At 46.0% G+C, this 26514-nt stretch overlaps 1 protein-coding gene across 2 annotated transcripts in view; it reads left to right on the top strand.

Annotated features, from left to right (window-relative positions):
- Positions 1–26514, top strand: part of SUN2 (Sad1 and UNC84 domain containing 2) — a 266430-nt gene that overhangs the window by 78788 nt on the left and 161128 nt on the right. For both annotated transcript variants that reach the window (XM_063940485.1, XM_063940484.1), the window contains exons 3-4: positions 4905–5059; positions 11507–11650. In XM_063940485.1, the coding sequence (XP_063796555.1) occupies positions 4905–5059; positions 11507–11650 (299 nt within the window). The remainder of the gene's footprint in view (positions 1–4904; positions 5060–11506; positions 11651–26514) is intronic.

Below are 26514 nucleotides of genomic sequence, written 5' to 3'. Positions count from 1 at the left end.
TTCCCTGACTGAAAATATTTTATTCATGTAGAGCATTTAATAGGATGCATTCTATATATATGTATGTGAGATGCACAGAGGGATATTTGCTCTCTGGCATCAAGATAAGTGCGTTGTCCATATCTCCCAGAAGATGTCAGGGACACGACAGTGGTCAGGTGATACAGATCCCATACGGCAGATGGAAGTATTGCTGTATAAAGGGAAGGAGTTATTTGGGGGTCGGTCCATCGGACCTGGGGACCACAGCAACAGCTGGGAAATCCAACCTTTTTTACCCCAAGTTACATCTCAGCTAAAAAAGACACCGTCTTTTCAGCCTCAATCTTTCCTTTCCCATGAGGGCATGCAGGCAAAAGGCCAGTCATATCTGCCCAGACATAGAGGTAAGGGAAGTAGACTGCAGCAGGCAGCCCTTTCCCAGGAAAAGAAGCCCTCCACCGCGTCTGCCAAGTCCTCAGCATGACGCTGGGGCCGTGCAAGCGGACTCAAGGTGGGGGGGTAGTCTCAAGAGTCTCAGGGCGCAGTGGGATCACTCGCAAGTTGACCCCTAGATCGTACGAGTATTATCCCAGGGGTAAAGATTGGAGAGTCGAGACATCTTCTCCTCGCAGGTTCCTGAAGTCTGCTTTACCAACGGCTCCCTCCGACAGGGAGGCAGCATTGGAAACAATTCACAAGCTGTATATCCAGCAGGTGATAATCAAAGTACCCCTCCTACGACAAGGAAAAGGGTATTATTTTTCCACACTATATGGTGGTACTGAAGCCAGACGGCTTGGTGACACATAGTCTAAATCTAAAATGTTTTGAACACTTACATAAAAGGTTCAAATCGAGATAAAGTCACTCAGAGCAGTGATAGCGAACCGGAAAAAAGGGGGACTATATGGTGTCCCTGGACATCAAGGATTACCTCCATGTCCAAATTTTGTCCTTCTCATCAAGGGTACCTCTGGTTCGTGGTACAGAACTGTCAATATCAGTTTCAGACGATGCCGTTTGAATTATCCACGGCACCCCGGGCCTTTTTACCAAGGTAATGGCCGAAAAGATGTTTCTTCAAAGAAAAAAGGCATCTAAATTATCCCTTACTTGCACGACCTAAAAAGGGCAAGTTCCAGAGAACAGTTGGAGGTCGGAAGAGCACTATCTAAAGTAGTTCTTCGACGGCACGACTGGATTCTAAATATTCCAAGAATCGCAGCTGTTTTCCGACGATACGTCTGCTGTTCCTAGGGATGATTCTGGACACGGTTCAGAAAAAGGTTTTTCTTCCCGAGGAAAAAGCCAAGGAGTTATCCGACCTGTCAGGAACCTCCTAAAACCAGGAAAGGTGTCTGTACATCAATGCACAAGAGTCCTGGGAAAAATGGTGGCTTTTTACGAAGCAATTCCATTCGACAGATTCCATGCAAGAATTTTCCAAAGGGATCTGTTGGACAAATGGTCAGGGTCGCATCCTCAGATGCACCTGCGAATAACCCTGTCGCCAAGGACAAGGGTATATCTTCTGTGGTGGTTGCAAAAGGCTCATCTATTGGAGGGCCGCAGATTCGGCATACAGGATTTGATCCTGGTGACCACGGACGCCAGCCTGAGAGGCTGGGGAGCAGTCACACAAGGAAGAAACTTCCAGGGGGTATGGACGAACCTGGAAAAGTCTCTTCACATAAACATTCTGGTACTAAGAGCAATCTAAAATGCTCTAAGCCAGGCGGAACCACTCCTGCAAGGAAAACCGGTGTTGATTCAGTCGGACAACATCACGGCGGTCGCCCATGTAAACAGACAGGGCGGCACAAGAAGCAGGAGTGCAATGGCAGAAGCTGCCAAGATTCTTCGCTGGGCGGAGAATCACGTAATAGCACTGTCAGCAGTGTTCTTCCCGGGCGTGGACAACTGGGAAGCAGACTTCCTCAGCAGACACGATATTCACCCGGGAGAGTGGGGTCTTCATCCAGAAGTCTTCCACATGCTATTAAACTGTTGGGAAAGACCAATGGTAGACATGATGGCGTCTCGCCTCAACAAGAAACTGGACAAGTATTGCGCCAGGTCAAGAGATCCACAGGCAATAGCTGTGGACGCATTGGTAACACCTTGGGTGTACAAATCAGTATATGTGTTTCCTCCTCTGCCTCTCATACCAAAGGTATTGAAGATTATACGGTGAAGAGGAGTAAGAACAATACTAGTGGCTCCGGATTGGCCAAGAAGGACTTGGTACCCGGAACTTCAAGAGTTGGTCACGGACGACCCGTGCCCTCTACTTCTGAGAAGGGACCTGCTACAACAGGGTCCCTGTCTTTTTCAAGACTTACCGCGGCTGCGTTTGACGGCATGGCGGTTGAACGCCAGATCCTAAAAGGGAAAGGCATTCCAGAAGAAGTCATTCCTACCTTGATTAAGGCAAGGAAGGAAGTCACCGCGAAACATTATCACCGCATTTGGCGAAAATATGTCGCGTGGTGCGAGGATCGGAGTGTTCCGACGGAGGAATTTCAACTGGGTCGTTTCCTACATTTCCTACAATCAGGATTGTCTATGGGTCTCAAATTGAGATCTATTAAGGTTCAAATTTCGGCCCTGTCAATATTCTTCCAAAAAGAATTGGCCTCAGTTCCTGAGGTACAGACTTTTGTTAAAGGAGTACTGCATATACAGCCTCCTGTGTTGCCTCCGGTGGCACCGTGGGATCTAAATGTAGTTTTAGATTTCCTCAAATCCCATTGGTTTGAACCATTGAAAAAGGTGGATTTTAAATATCTCACATGGAAAGTGACTATGTTACTGGCCCTGGCTTCCGCCAGGAGAGTATCTGAATTGGCGGCTTTATCTTATAAAAGCCCTTATCTAATCTTCCATTCGGATAGGGCAGAACTGAGGACTCGTCCGCATTTTCTCCCTAAGGTGGTATCAGCGTTTCACCTGAACCAACCTATTGTGGTGCCTGCGGCCACTGGCGACTTGGAGGACTCCAAGTTGTTGGACGTTGTCAGAGCCTTAAAAATATACATTTCAAGGACGGCTGAAGTCAGAAAATCTGACTCGCTGTTGATACTATATGCACCCAACAAGTTGGGTGCCCCTGCTTATAAGCAGACGATTGCTCGTTGGATTTGTAACACAATTCAACTTGCTCATTCTGTGGCAGGCCTGCCACAGCCTAAATCTGTTAAGGCCCATTCCACAAGGAAGGTGGGCTCATCTTGGGCGGCTGCCCGAGGGGTCTCGGCATTACAATTCTGCCGAGCAGCTACGTGGTCGGGGGAAAACACGTTTGTAAAATTCTACAAATTTGATACCCTGGCAAAAGAGGACTTGGAATTCTCTCATTCGGTGCTGCAGAGTCATCCGCACTCTCCCGCCCGTTTGGGAGCTTTGGTATAATCCCCATGGTCCTTTCAGGAACCCCAGCATCCACTTAGGACGATAGAGAAAATAAGAATTTACTTACCGATAATTCTATTTCTCGGAGTCCGTAGTGGATGCTGGGCGCCCATCCCAAGTGCGGATTATCTGCAATAATTGTACATAGTTATTGTTAACTAATTCGGGTTATTGTTGAAGGAAGCCATCTTTCAGAGGCTCCGCTGTTATCATACTGTTAACTGGGTTTAGATCACAAGTTGTACGGTGTGATTGGTGTGGCTGGTATGAGTCTTACCCGGGATTCAAATTGCCTCCCTTATTGTGTACGCTCGTCCGGGCACAGTACCTAACTGGAGTCTGGAGGAGGGTCATAGGGGGAGGAGCCAGTGCACACCACCTGATCTGGTAAAAGCTTTACTTTTTTGTGCCCTGTCTCCTGCGGAGCCGCTATTCCCCATGGTCCTTTCAGGAACCCCAGCATCCACTACGGACTCCGAGAAATAGAATTATCGGTAAGTAAATTCTTATTTACCGTTGGTACCTGGTACCATCACGTCTCCATTCAATTTACCCCTCCTGCTCGGATAACTGTTGGCGTCAATGTGGCCAGCGCGGAACCCTGCTGCATATTTGGTGGAACTGCCCGCAAATTAAGGGATATTGGACTAGGGTCCATAGACTTATTTTTAAGGTCCTCGGATTGACGATCCCAATGTCTCCTCTCTATTCCCTGCTCTCTCGCCCAATACCTCACACCCCTCGCCACCAACAAAAGCTAATTAAACATATCTTAAATACGGCCAAATGCCAAATCGCGGCCAACTGGAAATCGCTGTCACCCCCCACGACCCCTGCTACCATTAATGCTATATGGCAAACCTATAGATTGGAACGTATCACAGCGGTTCTCCGGGACACCCCAGATAATTTTGCCAATACGTGGTCACCCTGGACGTTACACTTCGGTGCTGAACCTCCACTAACTACCATATAAGATAATGGGAACCATCACAATACCCTATCCAACTGAGGATAGTCTGACGCACTGCCCAGGCGACTGGGACCGCCCGACCATTCCCCCCTTACCTCCCTTCCCAATCCTCCCTCCCTTCTTTTCTCTTCCCCCTCCTTGCCCCTTTTCTCTTCTACTTCTAATCTTAAGCTTACTCTTTGTCTTTCTTTTATAAGCTATAATACTTCGTTAAGAGTTATTCCTTCGCCCTTAGTTACGATACACACCAAATGTATTACACTACCTACTGACAGCTTTCTATACATCGGCATGCATGCCTGTTTGATTCTTCACTCACTCGATGTTGTACATAGATAGATATACTGTCTCTGTTATTTGACAGTTAACTGCGTTATGTACCAATGTGTGATACCTGTAATGTATATCTTACGAATATCTTGTTAAAAGTATAAAATTCAATAAAAACTTTTTCTCAAAAAAAAAAAAAAAAAAGATTAGTGATAATGAAATGTCTTTAGAAAGTTGATTACTTCCAATGTCTATTTATCTATTACAGGAATACAAGAAGGAAAGTGGGTGCCCTGAAAAGTGCTCCCACCCCCAGGCAGACAACCCAGCACACATTCTACAGTGAGACATCTACATATGTTAGAGACAAAGGTCCATTGTCTGCAGCCATACAAGAAACAGACTATGGAGGAACCACATGGGGTAAGATATACATGCAATACAAAATGCCAACACGGCAGCCGAAAAGGAAGCACAGGACTTACTCTGTTCTCAACGTATCTATGAGAAGCAAATAAGTGCTAGGGTGTTCAGCATCCCCCTGCAAACTATACATTTGCACCCTTCTACAAAGTGTCCTCTTAACATGTCTCTTCTTAATGTTTTATATTTTTAAATGTAATTTGCAGTATCTTGTTACACAAGTGGTAAGGTATAGTAGTGTGTGCCAGGTTAGGGGAATAATGGTACAGTAGTTTGTGACGGGTTAGGAGGGTAAGGGTACAGTAGTGCATGCAGGGTTAGTGGGGAAGGGTACAGTAGTGAGTGAATTGTTGGAATGTAAAGATACATTTTGGGTGCAGGGTTAGGGGAGAAGGGTACAGTATTGACGGCAGGGTTAGGGGATAAGGACACATTATTGGGTGATAAGGACACAGTATTGGGTGCAGGGTTAGGGGGGTAAGCACATCATAGTAGGCTCAGGGTTAGGGAGTAAGGGTATAGTATAGAGTGCAGGGTTAGGGGTAAGGACACAGTAATGGGTGCAGGATTAGTGGGGTAAGGACACAGAATAGGCTGCATAGTGAGGGTCAGAGTAGCATAGTGTTGTTATAATAGTAAGTGGATGCAGTTCTGAGGATTTAACAGAACAGGGCAGAACACTGGGGTGCAGGGGAGAGGGGGTAGCTGTAGTAGGGTATTATTAGCTGATAATGTAGACAGTACAGTTCATGGGAGTGCAAAGTGCAGTGCGCAGAGAATATGGGTCAGGAAGGGTGTGTAAGCACAGAGAGAGAGAGAGAGAGTTAAAGAGGAACAGAGAGAAAGTGACAGACAGCAGTCAGAGAATAGAAATAATAGTAGAAAAAGAAAAGAGCATCTTAAAGCTTTGAGCTAACTAGAGAACAGATTGCAGACAGAAGAGGTCATAAAGGGAGAGTGGCAGCAGAGTCTAAAGAGATGCATGGGTAGTTTGACACTGTGGCTGTGACTGCGTGTTACACCCGCCCCCCTACCCCCCTTCTACAGGGTCTTGGGAATCGGAGCTCTGCGCTTCTGTTGTTCATCTCCAGGAGTGCCCCCCCCCTTCACCTTCTACCCACTCTCCTGATCCCCAGTACCTGGATGCAGTGATTTGGTTCAGAGCCTGTTGATCAGGAGGAGGAGAGCGCACCAGACTGGCACCTGCTTGAAGCTCCACAAGCATTACGCGATGGGAGGTCCTCCGCCAGGTTGCTCATCCTGTGATTGGTGCCAGCGTGCTGCCTGCAAGTGCATCACATACCTAGTCACACACATATACACATACTGTATGTGTAAGTGTGTGGCTGTATGTGTGTTGCTGTTTGTATATGATTGACTGAACATATATATGTATGTGTATAAGTGTGACTATGTATGTGTACAACTATATACATACGGTCACATATAGGCATAAAAATATGCACATACACACACATATATACATACAGCCACATACTGTACATACTTTCACACATTTATACACATATATACATATAGATAGTGTCTGTCCCCCATACTTCTTACCGTAAGCTGGGTACACACTGGGACGACACCATGGCGGACCGGAGTTTGCACCAACAGAGCAGACGATGCAGGTAAGTATACACACCCATCGGTCACTTGATATGTCGTCCAGATGTCACCGCTGGGCAGGCATTTAAATTTGCTGCCCAGCTGTGTCACCGGTCCTTGCAGTAAATGTACGGGTGGCGGACCACCTGTACACACAGCCAGATGCGCCATAGGCAATACTGGAGAGCCAGTGATATATGTCTGTGAACAGAGTCGTTCACAGACATATCGGGGATTCATACCCACCAACCAACCCGCTAGCGATACTGTATATTGCTCAGTGTGCACCCAGCATTTCACAGTCACTTGGCAGAACATTGTACAAGGGGAAACAGGAATTCATTTAGCTCCTTTTAGCATAACCCGGGTAGAAAAAACAGGGAATACACTTTCAGACTGCAGCGCAGAACTGGGGCACAAAAACAGGGTAGACCCATTCACACCGATATACGACCTGGATTTTTCCATGCTCGGTGTAAAGAGGTATTAGTGTGCCTTGACCTCATGTCTTGCAGAAACAGCAGCTCCATCCTGTTATCCGCCACTCTGATCACATGTGTGGGCTGCTTCCTCATGCCTCTAAGAATCAATTCATGACCCTCCCCCTGGTCCGTTCACCCACCTAGAACAATTATTGCCCCTTAATACAGATCTAGTTATGCCTTCCCCCAATCATTCCGTACCCTAAATTTAATTCATGCCTCTCCAGATCCATTCATGCACCCTATCTAGTCAGTTAATGCCCACCTTGCAATTACTTTCTGCTATGGAACCCTGACACCCATTTCCTTTCTCCCACTAAAATAATTTCTACACTGCACCTTAAATTTAATTTCTTCCCCACTACCTTCCACCTCAATTAATTTCTTCAAGTACACTACCACTGAACTTCCACCCCAGCCCTTCACTTTACAGTACAATTCAATACTTTATTGTCTTCAACGGCTCACATTAATGAACAATCAACTAAAAAATATACAGTACAAATAGCAGAAACAAAGACCATAAGAGAATAAAATCATCATCACTTTAAAAGCCTCCATACATTTGATCTGTACAATTTAACATAGTTATTGCCGTCTTAATCCGCCAGTGAAGAGGAGTATTTGGCAATGGTATAAAAGTGCAAATGTCAACATAACTCTAGTGCAGAAACCATTGTTGATATAAAATGTATGTAATTTATTCTAATAAAAGGCTCAGACTGAGATGAAGGAAAATCATATCAGAAAATCAATATATAAATAAGAGTCCAAACTAATAGGGATATATTGTCCAAGTATAATAATAATATAGGAGATTGCAAGCCAATACAGAGCTGGAGAAACTGTCAAAGTGTAATAAAGGCTCTACAGTATGCTTTTAGCTTTGATGACCAGCAATGATTATGTCCGGCAAGGCATACAAACATCTTGCCGACACGCAATATATGAACCCTGGAACATCGGTGCTAGGGGATTAGCACATGTGAAATGCTACTTTAAGCAATGCACGGGCACGGGCAGTACAACGGTCAACATAAAGGTTAATAATTTTGTTGACTGTTGCACCACTGAACCCCTTGAAATGCTCGGCATCTGCGTTCCAGGGTCCCCTCACTGCTTGTTGACTTTTTGAATGAACTACACACCATCCAGCATTCAATGGTGAGAATACTCTGCCAGGCACATTCATCACTTGTCAGTCTACATTTTCAAGAAACAAAGGCCCTCATTCCGAGTTGTTCGCTCGCTAGCTACTTTTAGCAGCATTGCAAACGCTAGGCCGCCACCCTTTGGGAGTGTATCTTAGCTTAGCAGAATAGCGAACGAAAGATTAGCAGAACTGCTACTAAATAATTCCTTGCAGTTTCTGAGTAGCTCCAGACCTACTCCTAGACTGCGATCACCTCGGTCCGTTTAGTTCCTGGTTTGACGTCACAAACACGCCCTGCGTTCGGCCAGCCACTCCCCCGTTTTTCCAGCCACTCCTGCGTTTTTACCTGGCACGCCTGCGTTTTTTAGCACACTCCCTGAAAACGGCCAGTTCCCGCCCAGAAACACCCACTTCCTGTCAATCACACTATGATCACTCGAGCGATGAAAAAACGTCGCTCGAGCTTGTGTAAATCTCCAAAGTTTTGTGTAAAATTACTAAGCGCATGCGCATTTTCCACCTAATCGCTCCGTTGCGAAAAACGGCAACGAGCGAACAACTCGGAATGACCACCAATATTAGCTTAGTCTGCAAGAAGTTTCTAGAAAAATCACAAAACCTCAGTAATCATATCTGTGACATGTAAGGAGGACTCATTCACAAATTAGGTTTTCTTGTATCTGGATTTTTAGAAAAACAGATCACAAATAGGACAAACTGAAGTTATTGGGATTCCCAGTTTTAAAATAACATTTCTAGATCACAGGTTCTCAAACTCAGTCCTCAGGACCCCACACAGTGCATGTTTTCCATGTTTCTTCACAGAATCACTAGTGAAATAATTAGCTCTACCAGTGGATCTTTTAAAATGGGTCGGTGAGTAATAAATAGTGATGTGCACCTGAAATTTTTCGGGTTTTGGTTTTGGGTTCGGTTCCGTGGCCGTGTTTTGGGTTCGGACGCGTTTTGGCAAAACCTCATCAAATTTTTTTTGTCTGATTTTCGGGTGTGTTTTGGATTCGGGTGTTTTTTTCAAAAAACCCTAAAAAACAGCTTAAATCATAGAATTTGGGGGTCATTTTGATCCCATAGTATTATTAACCTCAATAACCATAATTTCCACTAATTTTCAGTCTATTCTGAACACCTCACACCTCACAATATTATTTTTAGTCCTAAAATTTGCACCGAGGTCGCTGGATGGCTAAGCTAAGCGACCCTAGTGGCCGACACAAACACCTGGCCCATCTAGGAGTGGCACTGCAGTGTCACGCAGGATGGCCCTTCAAAAAAATACTCCCCAAACAGCACATGACGCAAAGAAAAAAAGAGGCGCAATGAGGTAGCTGTGTGAGTAAGCTAAGCGACCCTAGTGGCCGGCACAAACACCTGGCCCATCTCACGCAGGATGGCCCTTCCAAAAAATACTCCCCAAACAGCACATGACGCAAAGAAAAAAAGAGGCGCAAGCTCTTCCCGTCCAGTGTTGGGAAGGTCAGGCATCGCAACCGACACAATTGGACTCTCCTTTGGGATTTGTGATTTCGAAGAACGCACAGTTCTTTGCTGTGCTTTTGCCGCAAGTCTTTTCTTTTTTCTAGCGAGAGGATGAGTGCTTCCATCCTCATGTGAAGCTGAACCACTAGCCATGAACATAGGCCAGGGCCTCAGCCGTTCCTTGCCACTCCGTGTCGTAAATGGCATATTGGCAAGTTTACGCTTCTCCTCAGACGCTTTTAATTTTGATTTTTGGGTCATTTTTTTACTGATCTTTTGTGTTTTGGATTTTACATGCTCTGTACTATGACATTGGGCATCGGCCTTGGCAGACGACGTTGATGGCATTTCATCGTCTCGGCCATGACTAGTGGCAGCAGCTTCAGCACGAGGTGGAAGTGGATCTTGATCTTTCCCTATTTTTTTAACCTCCACATTTTTGTTCTCCATATTTTGCGCACAACTAAAAGCCACCACAGGTATACAATGTAGATGGATGGATAGTATAGTATTATATTACTTATGGACGACGAGTGACGACACAGAGGTAGGTACAGCCGTGGCCTACCGTACTGCTGCTTATATATATAATATACTGTATAACGGACCTGGTGGACACTGTCAGCAGACTGCTAAACTAGTATGAAGAAAAAAAAAACACCACAGGTATACAATGTAGATGGATGGATAGTATAGTATTATATTACTTATGGACGACGAGTGCACTGACGACACAGAGGTAGGTACAGCCGTGGCCTACCGTACTGCTGCTTATATATATAATATACTGTATAACGGACCTGGTGGACACTGTCAGCAGACTGCTAAACTAGTATGAAGAAAAAAAAAAAACACAGGAGTGTTTTTCAGGCAGACAAACGTATACTGGACTGGTGGTCACTGTCAGCGAAACTGTGCACTGTACTCCTGCTATAACTGCTCCCCAGTCCCCACAATTAGGCAGTGTGAGCAGAGCAGTGCACTCAGCACAGATATATCATGCAGCAGTGCAGCACACTGAGTGAGCACAGATATGGTGGTCGGAGCGTTTTTTTCAGGCAGAGAAACAAAGGATTAAACTCACTGGTGGTATAATCAAAACCCTGCACTGTACTCCCTAACAGCTGCTCCCCGTCCCCAATCCTCCCCACAATTATAACTAAGTCACTCTGTGTTCTACTATAACGGAGAGGACGCCAGCCACATCCTCTCCCTATCAATCTCAATGCACGTGTGAAAATGGCGGCGACGCGCGGCTCCTTATATAGAATCCGAGTCTCGCGAGAATCCGACAGCGGGATGATGACGTTCGGGCGCGCTCGGGTTAACCGAGCAAGGCGGGAGGATCCGAGTCGCTCGGACCCGTGTAAAAAAAAAGGTGAAGTTCGGGCGGGTCGGATTCCGAGGATCCGAACCCGCTCATCACTAGTAATAAATACACTCGTCACCCTGCTAGGTGACCAGGAAAACATGAGTTGTTTGGGTCCTGAGGACCGAGTTTGAGAACCACTGGTCTAGATGAATGCAACTTTTTGGTGCAAATACATCATACATCTCTATCAAACTACAGTAAGTACATAAAAATATCAAACCTTCAGAAAAGTGACTCAGATTGCATGAAATGCTCAACAGATCTGCACTGGAATAGTTTGCGTGAGCTGTTGCCTTACATCTCTGTGATTCTCCGATATCTTCCATTAGGGGATTGTGACTTGGTACGTAAAAGGATGGGAATGGATGCTTCTTATAATACCAGAGAAAACAAGAATGGCTTCTCGGAAATACAGACCACATATGACAAATCTACCTCATCTTCTGGATATTCTTCAGAGGAGGACCATAATGGTAAGAAATTTCATTTTGTTGATATTGCCATCAGAAGAGCACAGAAGTTTGCATTGCCAACTGACTTTAAATGAACACGGTGGTGTAAAATAGTTATTCCTCCTTTTCTTGATTTCTTCTATTTTTGCATATTTCTTACATTTACTGTAATTGTTCCAAATCTACAAAAAATGTAATACAAGACAAAAACAACCTGCAAGCTGCAATTTAAACTGAACAGGAGGAAGCAGAAAAAAAGTAAAGAGACATTTAACTGATTTTTCTTTAACTCAGAGGCATAACTCTGGGAGGCAATGGAGTCATCTGCAGCCGGGCTCCTGCTCTTTAGGGGGGCAACTCTCCTCCCATTCTGTGACACCATTAGGTTAAGTTACTTGATAGACTCTGCTATCTCTTCAGTGGCGACACATTTTACAAGTGTCATACCCAGGATTAGAACCCACAACCTATTACACTGGAGGCAGACACCGTACTGATGAAGCTATTTGCTCCTGTATACAAAGCATGAGAATTTTAACTATATGAAGTTACTTCTCTGACAACTACACACAACTTCATAGAGTTAGAATTCTCAGGCTTCCTATACAGGAGCAAATATCTCTATCAGTAAGGTGTCTGCCGTCAGTGTAACAGGTCATGGGTTCTAATATTGGGTATGACTGCTAAGAAATGTGGGATTTAAAATAAAAGACAATGAGAAAGCCCTCCTGCTGCCGCCTGGTGGTTCCGCTGCCTTCCCGGTTTCCCCAGCTCCGGCTGCACACACACCCTGGTTGATCCCGACTACCTGGACACACAAATGATGTTGTAATATCCCCCTCCACAGCCACACTCATAACTCTAGCAGATCCAGCAGAGTGTACTCCTAGCCACTGTGGTGTGATTAACTACTAACCTCGGGAAACGTGGCCACTTCCTGACCTTTGCTCGAGGTTCCATATGGGGTTGACTGTGCCAACCATGTCTCACTGACCAGACCTGTGTCCTGCCCTCCAGTGTTATATATCTTTTGGGCCCTCTGAGTGTGTGTGTGTGTGTGTGTGTGTGTGTATGTATGTGTGTGTGTATATATATATATATATATATATATCAATAGGGTCGATCCGGCACTCCAATGATGTAAAAGCTGTAACTGCTACGGTGCCTTCTTAGAGAGGACAGCGCCTCCCACACATACACTGGGACGATAGAAGCAGCACTCAGAGACTTGCTAAAAGTGCAAAAAAACGACTGCTTTAATAAACGTTTCGGGGTTCGTTGATGAACGGAGTAACACCCGAAACGTTGATTAAAGCAGTCGCTTTTCTGCACTTTTATCAAGTCCCTGAGTGCCGCTTCTATCGTCCCAGTGTGTGTGTGTGTGTATGTGTATACATATATGTATATATGTATGTATATATATATATATATATATAGTGTGTGTGTGTGTAAAAACACATTTTTTTATTTATTCTTCTTTTGAATCCACCCGCCTTTGCATCTGTCTGATTTTCGTGTATTTGACCCTCACGCGGAGTCTCACCATGAGCAAATAAAACACCACTGCTTGCTAAAATTCGGGCAAGTGTGACATCTCCCAACATTTTTCCAAAAATGATTAAAATGACAAATTGTCTTCATCACAAGATCCTCACTCGCCTCGCTTTTCACAGTCAGACAAGGACGACTAGCCTTCTTCACCTGTCTGATACCAAGGACGACATTATGACTCTGTGGTCTCTTGTAATGGATTTCAATGATTCTATGGAGATCAAGTTGGACAAGGCGGTCACCTCTATTAGATCGGACTTATCCTCACTGTCTTCCAGGTCCACAAAGCTAGAATCCCGTCAGGACTCTCTCCAAAAAGTACAGAACGAGACCACCAGAGACATCGGCCCTCATTCTGAGTTGTTCACTCACTAGCTGCTTTTAGCAGCCATGCAAACGCTAAGCCACCGCCCTCTGGGAGTGTATCTTTGCTTAGCAGAAGTGCGAACGAAAGGATCGCAGAGTGGCACCAAAATATTTTTTAGCAGTTTCAGAGTAGCTTCAGACCTACTCCTAGCTTGCGATCACTTCAGACTGTTCAGTTCCTGTTTTGACGTCACAAACACGCCCTGCGTTCGGCCAGCCACGCCTGCGTTTTCCCAGGAATGCCTGCGTTTGTATCTGACACGCCTCCGTTTTTCTGCACGCTCCCTGAAAACGGTCAGTTGACACCCAGAAACGCCCCTTTCCTGTCAGTCACTCTGCGGCCAGCAGTACGACTGAAAAGCTTTGCTAGACCTTTTGTGAAAAAGCATCGGCTGTTGTGAAAGTACGTCACGCATGCGCATTGTGCTGCATACGCATGCGCAGAAGTGCTTCTTTTTTGCCTAATCCCTGCGCTGCGAATGAAAACAGCTAGCGAACAACTCGGAATGACCACCATTGACCATATTATTCAGGACTTGTCTGATTTACGTACTAAAAATGAGGACCTGGAAAATCGGTAAAGGTGAAATAACCTCTGGATACGGAATGTTCCGGAGTCCATCTTTCCACAGGACCTGGAGGCCTATCTACATAAACTGTTCTCTTTTCTTATATCAGACGTTGGAACCCGGGAATTGCCTTTGGAAAGAGTGAATAGGGCTCTACGACCCAAACCACGTGATGGTGAGCCCCCTTGGGATGTCCTTTTGCGTTTTCTCAGCTTTAAAGATAAGGATCTGGTTCTCAACCAAACTAGGGGCAAACCCCACGTTCCCTTTGAAACTGCCAAGCTGCAATTCTACCAAGACCTGACCCCCATTACGATCATCAAACGGAGGGAGCTTAAAGACTTGACTGATGCTCTTCGCACACGTGGTTTTCGCTGTCAATGGGGATTTCCTTTTAAACTACTGGTTGATCTTCATGGTAAAATGTTATCCGAGACCTGAGAGAAGGCAGGGACCTCCTGATGCAGTTGGAAGATTCAGGCCCCACGCCTATGCCAACTTCCGCCTCTTCAGTTGACTAACTCTGAATTCGATTTGTGAATGGATAGAACGTTCCTCTCAAGACTTTGTTCCAGACACTGCAAGTATATGCCACGCTGTTCTGATTCACAAGTTTAGGTAGAATGTGTTCAGCATCTGTTTGCCCCTTAATATGCGTTGTGTATTGTTTCACGTCTTTTTTTCAGGTGCCCCAGCTATGTAGACAATTCTTTCCCCCCATTTTTTGTAGCATGTGTGTTTGTTATTTTTTTTTTTTCTTCCCTCTTACTCTCCTATGGCATTAGACCAGTGACGTGCAGTGGGGTGAGGCAGGTGAGGCAGAGCCTTTCCTGTCATACAAACGTTTGTGCCAGAGGTTTGACTGTATAAAGTATGTGAAAAATACAAAGAATTTGTTTGAAATATCTTCTTTGCATTATTCTAATCATTTTTATAGCCAAAACTCTGGAGTAAAAAGTCTATGGCAGGTGAGGCAGTGCCTCACCTTCCTATCTTTTTCACATATCTCTGATCAAACTCATCAAATTTCCAGCAGTATATGCTGCTGCACCTGTGTATAATGACCACATGTACCCTTTGGTTCATATATTGCATGTAAATCTGGCTCTGGTGCTAGCCAGTGCCTCCTGAGTCATTTAGCTCACTGCACGTCCCTGCATTAGAAAGATGGTTATAGTGTATTCCGCACCGTGATTAGCACTGTGCTTTACAAGTATAACGGCCTGGATTAATTTTCTCCCCACTAGGCTCACCCTTTTGATAATGTGATCTTTGTCTAGAGTTTGCTACTTACCCATACTATTGCCTCTTCAGACTTTAACATGTATTATTTTCCCTCTGTTGGTACATCTCCTCGTGGGTGCCTCGGACATGTTGGGGACTTCCCAACTCTCACATCCTGGAATACTGGATTGCTAGATTGTACTTTCTGGGGATTGGTTGTTCAGGCTGCTCCGGGGCATCCCGACGCGATTCTTAGTGCCTCCTCACCCTTATTCCTATTGATGTGGCATGTATGTTAATGATTGTCTTTCTGCCTTAGAGTTAAACGTTTCGCTTATTTTTCTTCTTTCTCTATTGTTTGTTTCCTAGTATTTTACTGTACTCCTGCTAAAATTTTCAGATTTTTATGGCCTCCATTTCTCTGACGTCCTAGAGGATGCTCGAGACTCCGTAAGGACCATGGAGAATAGACTGGCTCCGCAGGAGATAGGGCACTTAAAGAAAGACTTTGGATTCTGGGTGTGCACTGGCTCCTCCCTCTATGCCCCTCCTCCAGACCTCAGTTTTAGACTGTGCCCAGAGGAGAATGGGTGCACTGCAGGGAGCTCTCCTGAGTTTCCTGCTTAGAAAGCATTTTTGTTTGGATTTTTTTCTCTTTTTCAGGGAGCACTGCTGGCAACAGGCTCCCTGCATCGAGGGACTGAGGAGAGAGGAGCAGACCTACTTAATTGATAGGCTCTGCTTCCTCGGCTACTGGACACCATTAGCTCCAGAGGGAGTGAACACAGGTTCGTCCTGGGCGTTCACCCCCAGAGCCGCGCCGCCGTTCTCCTCACAGAGCCAGAAGAAACGAAGCCAGAAGACGTCTAAGGCGGCAGAAGCCTTCGGTGCTTCACAGAGGTAACGCACAGCACCGCAGCTGTGCGTCATTGCTCCCATACACCTCACACACTCCGGTCACTGTACGGGTGCAGGGCGGGGGGGCGCCCTGGGCAGCAATAAAACACCTCTCCTATGGCAAAAGTATATATACACATGTACAGGTGGGCACTGTACATGTATATAAAAGAGCCCCCGCCATTTTTTAGTAAGTTTGAGCGGGACAGAAGCCCGCCGCCGAGGGGGCGGGGCTTCTCCCTCAGCACTCAACAGCGCCATTTTCTCTTCACAGCACCGCTGAGAGGAAGCTCCCCGGACTCTCCCCTGCTTGGCACACGGTGTAAGGGGGTTTTAAAGTAGAGGGGGGGGGGCACATTATTGGCGTTTACACATTAAGCAGCGCTACTGGGTAAACATTTTGTGTGTTTCTCCTGGGTCATATAGCGCTGGGGTGTGTGCTGGTATACTCTCTCTCTGTCTCTCCAAGGGGCTTCAGGGGGAACCTGTCTTCAGAAGAGAGATTCCCTGTGTGTGTGAAGTGTGTCTGTACGTGTGTGTCGACATGTTTGACGAGGAAGGCTCACCTAAGGAGGTGGGGGAGTGCATGATGGTCAGGTCGCCGTCGGCAATGCCGACACCGGACTGGGTGGATATGTGGAATGTCTTGAATGCAAATGTAAATTTACTGCATAAACGGTTAGACAAGGCTGAAGCTAGGGATCAGTCAGTTGGTCAGACCATGCCTGTCCCTGTGGCACCAGGACCGTCGGGGTCTCAAAAACGCACCATATCCCAGATCACTGACACAGATACTGACTCTAGTGTCGACTATGAGGATGCAAAATTGCAACCAAAGGTGGCAAAAGGCATTCGTTACACGATTATGGCCATTAAAGAGGTTTTGCATATCACTGAGGAACCCCCTGTCCCTGACACGAGGGTACACATGTATAAAGGGAAAAAGCCTGAGGTCACTTTTCCGTCCTCATTTGAGCTAAGCGACTTGTGCGAAAAGGCTTGGGAATCTCCAGATAGGAGACTACAAGTTCCCAAAAGGATTCTTATGGCGGATCACTTTCCACAAAAGGACAGGATACGATGGGAATCTTCGCCTAAGGTAGACAAGGCGCTGACACGCTTATCCAAGAAGGTGGCACTGCCTTCTCAGGATACAGCTTCCCTCAAGGATCCTACTGATCGTAAGCAGGAGGTTACCATGAAGCACATTTACACACATTCCAGTACTATCGTTAGACCGGCTATGGCATCGGCCTGGGTTTGTAGTGCTGTCGCAGCATGGACAGATTCCTTTTCTACGGAACTTGACACCCTAGATAAGGATACCATTCTAATGACCCTAGAGCATATCAAAGATGCTGCTTTATATATGAGGGATGCTCAAAGAGACATTTGTTTACTAAGTTCCAGAATAAATGCTATGTCTATTTCTGCTAGGCGACTCTTGTGGACCCGACAGTGGACGGGGGATGCCGTCTCAAAGCGGCATATGGAGTTGTTGCCTTACAAGGGGGAGGAGTTGTTTGGAGAAGGCCTCTCGGACCTTGTCTCTACTGCTACGGCCGGTAAATCGAATGGCACCTCATTATCAAATGCAGTCCTTTCGTTCGAATAAAAGCAAGAAGGTACGGGGATCGTCCTTCCTTGCCAGAGGAAAAGGCAAAGTCCATGCAGCTAGTTCCCAGGAGCAGAAGTCCTCCCCTACATCTGCAAAGTCCACCGCATGACCCTGGAGCTTCCCGGGGGGAGTCAGCTCAAGTGGGGGGCGCGTCTTCGCTTTTTCAGCTAGGTCTGGGTTCACTCACAGGTGGATCCCTGGGCTATAGAGATTGTTTCTCAGGGATACAGGCTGGAATTCGAAGACGTGCCTCCTCGACGGTTTTTCAAATCGGCTCTGCCAGCTTCCCCGTCAGAGAGGGAGTTAGTGTTGTCTGCAATTCAAAAATTGTATCTTCAACAGGTGATAGTCAAAGTTCCTCTTCTCCAGCAAGGAATGGGGTATTACTCAACCCTGTTTGTGGTCCCGAAACCGGACGGTTCGGCCAGGCCCATTTTGAATCTAAAATCCCTGAACTTGTACTTGAAAAAGTTCAAGTTCAAGATGGAATCGCTCAGAGCGGTCATCGCCAGCCTGGAGGGGGGGGGGGGGATTGGATGGTGTCCCTGGACATAAAGGATGCATACCTTCATGTTCCGATTTTCCCTCCTCACCAGGCGTTCCTGAGATTTGCAGTACTGGACTGTCATTACCAATTTCAGACGTTGCCGTTTGGGCTTTCCACAGCCCCGAGAATTTTCACCAAGGTAATGGCGGAAAAATGGTGCTCCTGCGCAAGCAGGGGGTCACAATTATCCCATACTTGGACGATCTCCTCATAAAGGCGAGATCTCGGGAGAAGTTGCTGGACAGTGTGTCGCTGTCGGTGATAATGTTGCAAAAACACGGCTGGATTCTCAATATACCGAAGTCCCAGCTAGTCCCTACAACGCGTCTGACCTTTCTGGGTCTGATTCTAGACACAGACCGGAAAAAGGTTTTTCTTCCGATGGAAAAGGCTCAGGAGCTCATAGCCCTGGTCAGGAACCTATTAAAGCTAAAAAAGGTTTCAGTGCATCACTGCACGCATGTCCTGGGGAAGATGGTGGCATCGTACGAGGCCATCCCCTTCGGAAGGTTCCATGCGAGGACCTTTCAATGGGATCTACTGGACAAATGGTCCGGGTCCCATTTACAAATGCATCAAAGGATCACCCTGTCTTCCAGAGCCAGAGTATCTCTCCTGTGGTGGCTGCACAGTGCTCACCTCCTAGAAGGCCGCAGGTTCGGAATTCAGGACTGGATCCTGGTGACCACGGACGCAAGCCTCCGAGGTTGGGGAGCAGTCACACTGGGAAGAAATTTCCAAGGTCTCTGGTCAAATCTAGAGACTTGTCTCCACATCAACGTCCTGGAGTTGAGGGCCATATACAACGCCCTACGCCAAGCGGAGGCATTGCTTCGGAACAAACCGGTTCTGATTCAGTCGGACAATGTCACAGCAGTGGCTCATGTAAACCGCCAAGGCGGCACAAGGAGCAGAGTGGCCATGGCAGAAACGACCAGGATTCTTCGCTGGGCGGAAGGCCATGTAAGCGCCCTAGCAGCAGTATTCATCCCAGGGGTGGACAACTGGGAAGCGGACTTCCTCAGCAGACACGACCTGCATCCGGGAGAGTGGGGACTTCGTCCAGAAGTCTTCGCACAGATCGTGGGTCGGTGGGGACTGCCTCAGATAGAAATGATGGCGTCCCGTCTCAACAAAAAAGCTAAAGCGGTATTGCGCCAGGTCAAGAGACCCTCAGGCGGTAGCGGTGGACGCTCTAGTGACACCTTGGGTGTTCAGGTCGGTCTATGTGTTCCCTCCTCTACCTCTCATACCCAAGGTGTTGAGAATAATAAGACTAAGCAGAGTCAGGACAATCCTCATTGTTCCAGATTGGCCACGAAGGACTTGGTATCCGGATCTGCAAGAGTTGCTCACAGAAGATCCGTGGCCTCTTCCTCTAAGACAGGACCTGCTGCAGCAGGGGCCCTGTCTGTTCCAAGACTTACCGCGGCTGCGTTTGACGGCATGGCGGTTGAACGCCGGATCATAGCGGAAAAAGGTATTCCGGAGGAGGTCATCCCTACGCTAATAAAGGCTAGGAAGGACGTGACATTGAAACATTATCACCGTATATGGTGAAAATATGTTTCTTGGTGTGAGGCCAGGGCTGCTCCTACGGAGGAGTTCCATTTGGGTCGTCTCCTTCACTTCCTGCAAACAGGAGTGGATTTGGGCCTAAAATTAGGGTCCATAAAGGTCCAAATTTCGGCCTTGTCCATTTTCTTTCAAAAATAATTGGCTTCTCTTCCTGAAGTACAGACATTCGTGAAGGGGGTGCTGCATATTCAGCCTCCTTTTGTATCTCCGGTGGCGCCGTGGGATCTTAATGTAGTATTAAGTTTCCTCAGGTCACCTTGGTTTGAGCCACTGAAAACAGTGGAGTTGAAATATCTCACTTGGAAAGTGGTCATGTTGTTGGCCTTGGCTTCGGCAAGGCGTGTTTCGGAATTGGCAGCTTTATCACATAAAAGCCCCTAACCTGGTTTTTCACGTGGATAGGGCAGAGTTGAGGACGCGTCCTCAGTTTCTGCCAAAAGTGGTCTCATCTTTTCATATGAACCAACCTATTGTCGTGCCTGTGGCTACACGGGACTTGGAGGATTTTGAGTCCCTGGATGTGGTCAGGGCTTTGAAGATTTATATGACCAGAACAGCTAGGATCAGGAAGACTGAAGCTCTGTTTGTTCTGTATGCAGCCAACAAAGTTGGCGCTCCTGCTTCAAAGCAGACTAATGCTCGCTGGATCTGTAACACGATTCAGCAGGCGCATTCTACGGCGGGATTGCCATTGCCTAAATCGGTTAGGGCCCATTCCACTAGGAAGGTGGGCTCTTCTTGGGCGGCTGCCCGAGGGGTCTCGGAACTACAACTATGCCGAGCTGCTACTTGGTCGGGGTCAAACGCCGTTGCAAAGTTCTATAAGTTTGATACCCTGGCTGAGGAGGACCTCCTGTTTGCTCATTCAGTGCTGCAGAGTCATCTGCACTCTCCCGCCCGTTTGGGAGCTTTGGTATAATCCCCATGGTCCTTACGGAGTCCCCAGCATCCTTTAGGACGTTACAGAAAATAAGATTTTACTTACCGGTAAATCTATTTCTCGTAGTCCGTAGAGGATGCTGGGCGCCCGTCCCAAGTGCGGACTTCTTCTTATGCAAGACTTGTATATAGTTATTGTTTACATAAGGGTTATGTTATAGTTTCATCTGTTTGAACCGAGACTATGTTGTTGTTCATGCTGTTAACTGGGTAGTTTATCACAGGTTATATGGTATGATTGGTGTGGCTGGTATGAATCTTGCCCTTGGATTAACTAAAATCCTTTCCTCGTACTGTCCGTCTCCTCTGGGCACAGTTTCCCTAACTGAGGTCTGGAGGAGGGGCATAGAGGGAGGAGCCAGTGCACACCCAGAATCCAAAGTCTTTCTTAAAGTGCCCTATCTCCTGCGGAGCCCGTCTATTCTCCATGGTCCTTACGGAGTCCCCAGCATCCTCTACGGACTACGAGAAATAGATTTAGCGGTAAGTAAAATCTTATTTTTTTGGCCTCTATACATACAGTTCTGTTTACGGAACCACTGGAGGGTCTAGACCCTCTACTCTTACTTTTCTCCTCACATTTTCTACTTTTGCACTGTTAATACCAGGCTTGACACCTCAATACCCTCCTTCCTCTTCCCCTGAGGAAGTATGGGAAATCTATGGTACTTCCTCACTTAGGACCGCCAGGGCCTTAACTTTGTGTATATTTTCTCCGCAGGTCGTGAGGAATTTCCACACAGATTTTCACCCCCCCTTCTTTTTCTTTTTCGTTTTTGTTGCCCCTGATGGATCGGGAACCTTTTTTTCTATATATATTCATTCTCTCTCTCTCTCTCTCTCTCTCTCTCTCTCTCTCTCTCTCTCTCTCTCTCTCTCTCTCTCTCTCTCTCTCTCTCTCTCTCTCTCTCTCTCTCTCTCTCATCTCTCCCCACAAAGCCCTAGTCTTGGCTTCTATGAATGTCAAGGGGTTAAATACCTCTTTGTTTAGCTCGCTGCGTACTCTTAAAGCAGGGATTGCATTCATCCAAGAGACTCACTTTATAGCTCCCTCACATCCCACGCTAATCTCTTCGAGATACCCCACTGTCCACTATTCTTCTAGCCCATCTAACTTCAACGGGGTGGCGATCATGATTAATAGTAAAGTTCCATTTACTCTCAATTCTGCCCACAATGATTCTTATGGGCAAACTGGGACATTTAGATTGTACGATAGCCAATATTTACGCCCCCAACACCGGCCAACCCTCTTTTTTTTTTTTTTTTTTTTTTTACTCCTTTTTTTTTTTTTTTTTCCTCCACTGTGAACAAAATTCGGAAGGGCTATTTGATACTAGGGGGAGATTTCAATGCCGTACTTGATAACCATTTGGACAGGTCCTCCTCCCCTTCCAACACACAGCACGTTGCCTCGACACGCTCCTTAAACAGACATCTTAGAGAATCTGGCCTCTTTGATGTTTGGTGAGCCTTAAACCCCTCATCCAGGGACTACACCTTCTATTCACCGCCGCATCAATCTATAGACTTTTTTTCTTTGCTGTACATTGGCCTCTAAGCATATCTCTGGTTCTTCTATTATTTCTAACACATGGTCGGACCATTCCATTTTAACTGCCACTTTTGACTTCTTAGACACGCGTACATCCCGCCCTTGGCGTTTAAACGAAACTCTGCTGAAAATCCCACAGTTCCAACAAAAGGTTACCTCTGCTATTACTGACTATTTCTCGTTGAATGTTTCCAATTCCTCATGTACTCCGTTAGTCTGGGAAGCACGTAAAGCAGTTATCAGGGGCCACATCATCAGTTATACCTCCTATAGAAATAGGGAACATAAGCTCAAATTGGCTTCTCTCACGGAAGAGGTCCATGCCCTGGAAACTCGTCATAAACACCCCTCACATACTCTTTATACTCCACTTACAACCGCAAGGGCTGCTCTTAACGCCCTTCTCTCTGAAAGGACCCAGAAGGCTCTCCATTGGCTTAAATAGGGATTTTATGAAAAGAGCAACAAGGCTGCCACCTTACTAGCCAATAGATTGAAAGCTCGGAGAGCTTTGATGGCCATTTCAGCTATTAAGGACGAATCCGGGTCTTTGCAATATAACCAGGTCGGTGTTATCTCTTTGTTTAAAGAATATTATGATAGGCTCTACAATCTCTCAGGCTTCTCAGCCCCGACGGCTTCTACCGACCCCTTATCCTCTGCTTACCTCTCTTCCTGTAGTCTCTCTCGTATAGATTCACAGACGTCTCTTGGTCTAGATAGACCCATAACTGAGGAAGAAATACATTTAGCTCTTCAAACACAAAAGCCCTCAAAGGCGCCAGGTCCAGATGGCTTCCCTATGTCTTACTGATAAGACCTTCCAATCCTCTTTAACTCCTCATCTATCCACTGTATTTAACCTTATTCTTGAGGGCACCCCTTTTCATTCCCAAACTACTACGCCCACGATTACTGTCATCCCGAAACCCAACAAAGACCCGCAACTTCTTTCTAACTATCGACCAATATCGCTTTTGAATTCCAACCTAAAAATTTAGCAAACATTTTGGCCAATAGGCTCAATCCTATACTCCCCTCCCTGATCCACCCAGATCAAGTGGGTTTTGTCCCGTCCAGACAAGCACTAGACAACACCAGACGCACTATTGATGATATCCATTATATCAATGTTCATAGAACTCCTTCTCTGGTGCTTGCCCTGGGCACGGAGAAAGCCTTTGATATGGTGTCTTGACCATTTATGCTCCAGACTCTTCAACATTTTGGTTTTCGAGGGAAGTTCCTTCAAGCCATACAATCCCCGTATCACAATCCCTCTGCTGTGGTACTCACTAATGGCCTTTTATCCAAATCTTTTCCAATTGCTAATGGGATTAGACAGGGGTGTCTGCTATCCCCCTAATTTTTGCGCTCATAATTGAACCTCTCGCAAGCCGCATATGGGCCACCCCAGATATTACTGGTATCTCTGTTAACTGCTCCCAATAAACCATGTCTCTGTTTGCCGACGATATACTCCTTACACTAACTAATCCGCTCATTTCTCTCCCTAACCTATTCCGCAAACTTTCAATTTATGGTAATCTTTCAGGGTACAAAATTAATCAGTCGAAATCGGAAGCCTTACTTCTTCACATCCCTGGGTCCACTAAAACGCTATTGCAATTGAATTGTGACTTTTCTGGTGTAAACACTCGCTTATATATTTGGGAGTTCACCTGACCAAATCTTATGATTCTCTTTACCGCACTAATTATCCCCCTCTTTTTAAATCAATTCTCCAGGATCTTCAGCGCTGGGAATCCTACTTTCTGTCGTGGATTGGTCGTATCAACGCCATAAAAATGAACGCGCTTCCCAAGCTTTTGTATTTGTTCCAAACCCTCCCCATTCAAACTCCCTCACACACTCTCCACGAATTAGGTGTGATATTTCAGCTAAACACTCGCACAATGGGGGTCTTGGGCTTCCCATCCTTCACGGTTACTTTTATGCTACTCGGTTAAGTCAACTACTGGCCTGGCATGCCCCGCGACACACTAAGAGACGGGTCGATCTGGAGAGTGATTTAATAGCAGTGAAATCAGTGGCCAGTGAGGCACTCCTGATTCACGCACAATCGCCCCCCCCCCCCCCCCCCCCACACACACACACTTAAAAAAGAAAAATTAAGTAGGTTCTCCCTTATTTAACCAAAACCAGCACAAGGCTGAACTAGCAAGGGGGATAATGCCATAACAGGGGGAACATTCTGTGTGGTGTCCCCTTGCCATCACATCAAACACCCCTCAAACCAGTCAGCCCAGAACTGGAATTCCTCTGAAAGTGGGACCCCCCAAAAAAATGTGTGTGCATGGAGCTAGAGGGTACAGTGTATATAGATATATATATGGAGCTGAAGGTATGAGTGTGTATGTGTATATATATATATATATATATATATATATATATATATATATATATATATATATATACACACACAAAGGAAGAAACGAGAGGGCGCCTATGGTGTAGTATTTGTCAATAAGTTCTGTCACACGCAAGAATAATACTGCGTACCGGATTACGGCTTGACATAAGGCTCGTCAGTCCCCCATTCTTTAGTCCAGGTCTTTACTGGGATCTAGATATGTTTAGGAGACATAAAAAATCGCTATATAGCGTAGTAGTTTTTCGTATGTAGGGTTAAATTATCACACAAATTTGCATGCGTACCGGATGAATGAATAATTTATGCGTATCCAATACAGGTACTGTCCAGGTATTCGTCCAGGTATTCGTCGCAGAACTGGTGACTGGACAACCCTCAGTGTGCTCAATGAGCACACTGAGGGTTGTCCAGTCACCAGTTCTGCGACGAATACCTGGACACAGTACCTGTATTGGATACGCATAAATTATTCATTCATCCGGTACGCATGCAAATTTGTGTGATAATTTAACCCTACATACGAAAAACTACTACGCTATATAGCGATTTTTTATGTCTCCTAAACATATCTAGATCCCAGTAAAGACCTGGACTAAAGAATGGGGGATTTACGAGCCTTATGTCAAGCCGTAATCCGGTACGCAGTATTATTCTTGCATGTGACAGAACTTATTGACAAATACTACACCATAGGCGCTCTCTCGTTTCTTCCTTTGTTTTTAGATTTCCTTTTGGGGCTACGTATACCTAGCGGCACTTTTTGAAGAACTGAGCAGCCACCCGACAAAGCAGGGAAAGTGTGGTTTACTGACTATTTGACTAAACATCAGATTGGAAGAATCCATTATATCTTGAACTAATTATTTTGACATATCCAATTGTGGTTGTAAGACCATAGTAAAGCAGTAAGGTACTCTCTTGAACTGGACGAGCGCACTGATCCATTCTTCTACAATATATATATATATATATATATATATATATATATATATATATATATATATATATATATATATATATTAGTGTTCCTTCTAGAATTAGTATGGGGCAGGGCGCTGGACTCCGGGGGCACATTGGCATGCGGCCATGTAAATTAGGGTGTGTGGCCACGCCAACATCAATTTAGTGGGCGGTACGGGCCACAGACATTGCTATAGGAGGCGTCTGTGTCAGTCAACCTCACTGTTGGGGGCGTGCCCAGCACCTCCGTCGGTGCTGGGCTTCCCCCAGCTCTCTCCCATAGCGTGAATGGATGGCGTGTGCATGCGCACAGCATCTTTACACGCTGTGAGGGCAGGAAGCGGACGGCTGTTAAAGCAGGGCGCCGCAAAAGGGGCAGGGTGGATTTTGACTTAAAAAAATCGGGCAGGGTGCGGCGCCCTGCTAAAACAGCCTTGAGTGAACACTATATATATATATATATATATATATATATATATATATATTTCTCTGACGTCCTAGTGGATGCTGGGAACTCCGTAAGGACCATGGGGAATAGACGGGCTCCGCAGGAGACTGGGCACTCTAAAAGAAAGATTAGGTACTATCTGGTGTGCACTGGCTCCTCCCTCTATGCCCCTCCTCCAGACCTCAGTTAGAATCTGTGCCCGGCCAGAGCTGGATGCACCTAGTGGGCTCTCCTGAGC

This window comes from Pseudophryne corroboree, chromosome 9 (genome assembly GCF_028390025.1).
Source record: "Pseudophryne corroboree isolate aPseCor3 chromosome 9, aPseCor3.hap2, whole genome shotgun sequence".
NCBI lineage: Eukaryota > Metazoa > Chordata > Amphibia > Anura > Myobatrachidae > Pseudophryne > Pseudophryne corroboree.
This window is presented reverse-complemented; position numbering and strand designations above follow the sequence as displayed.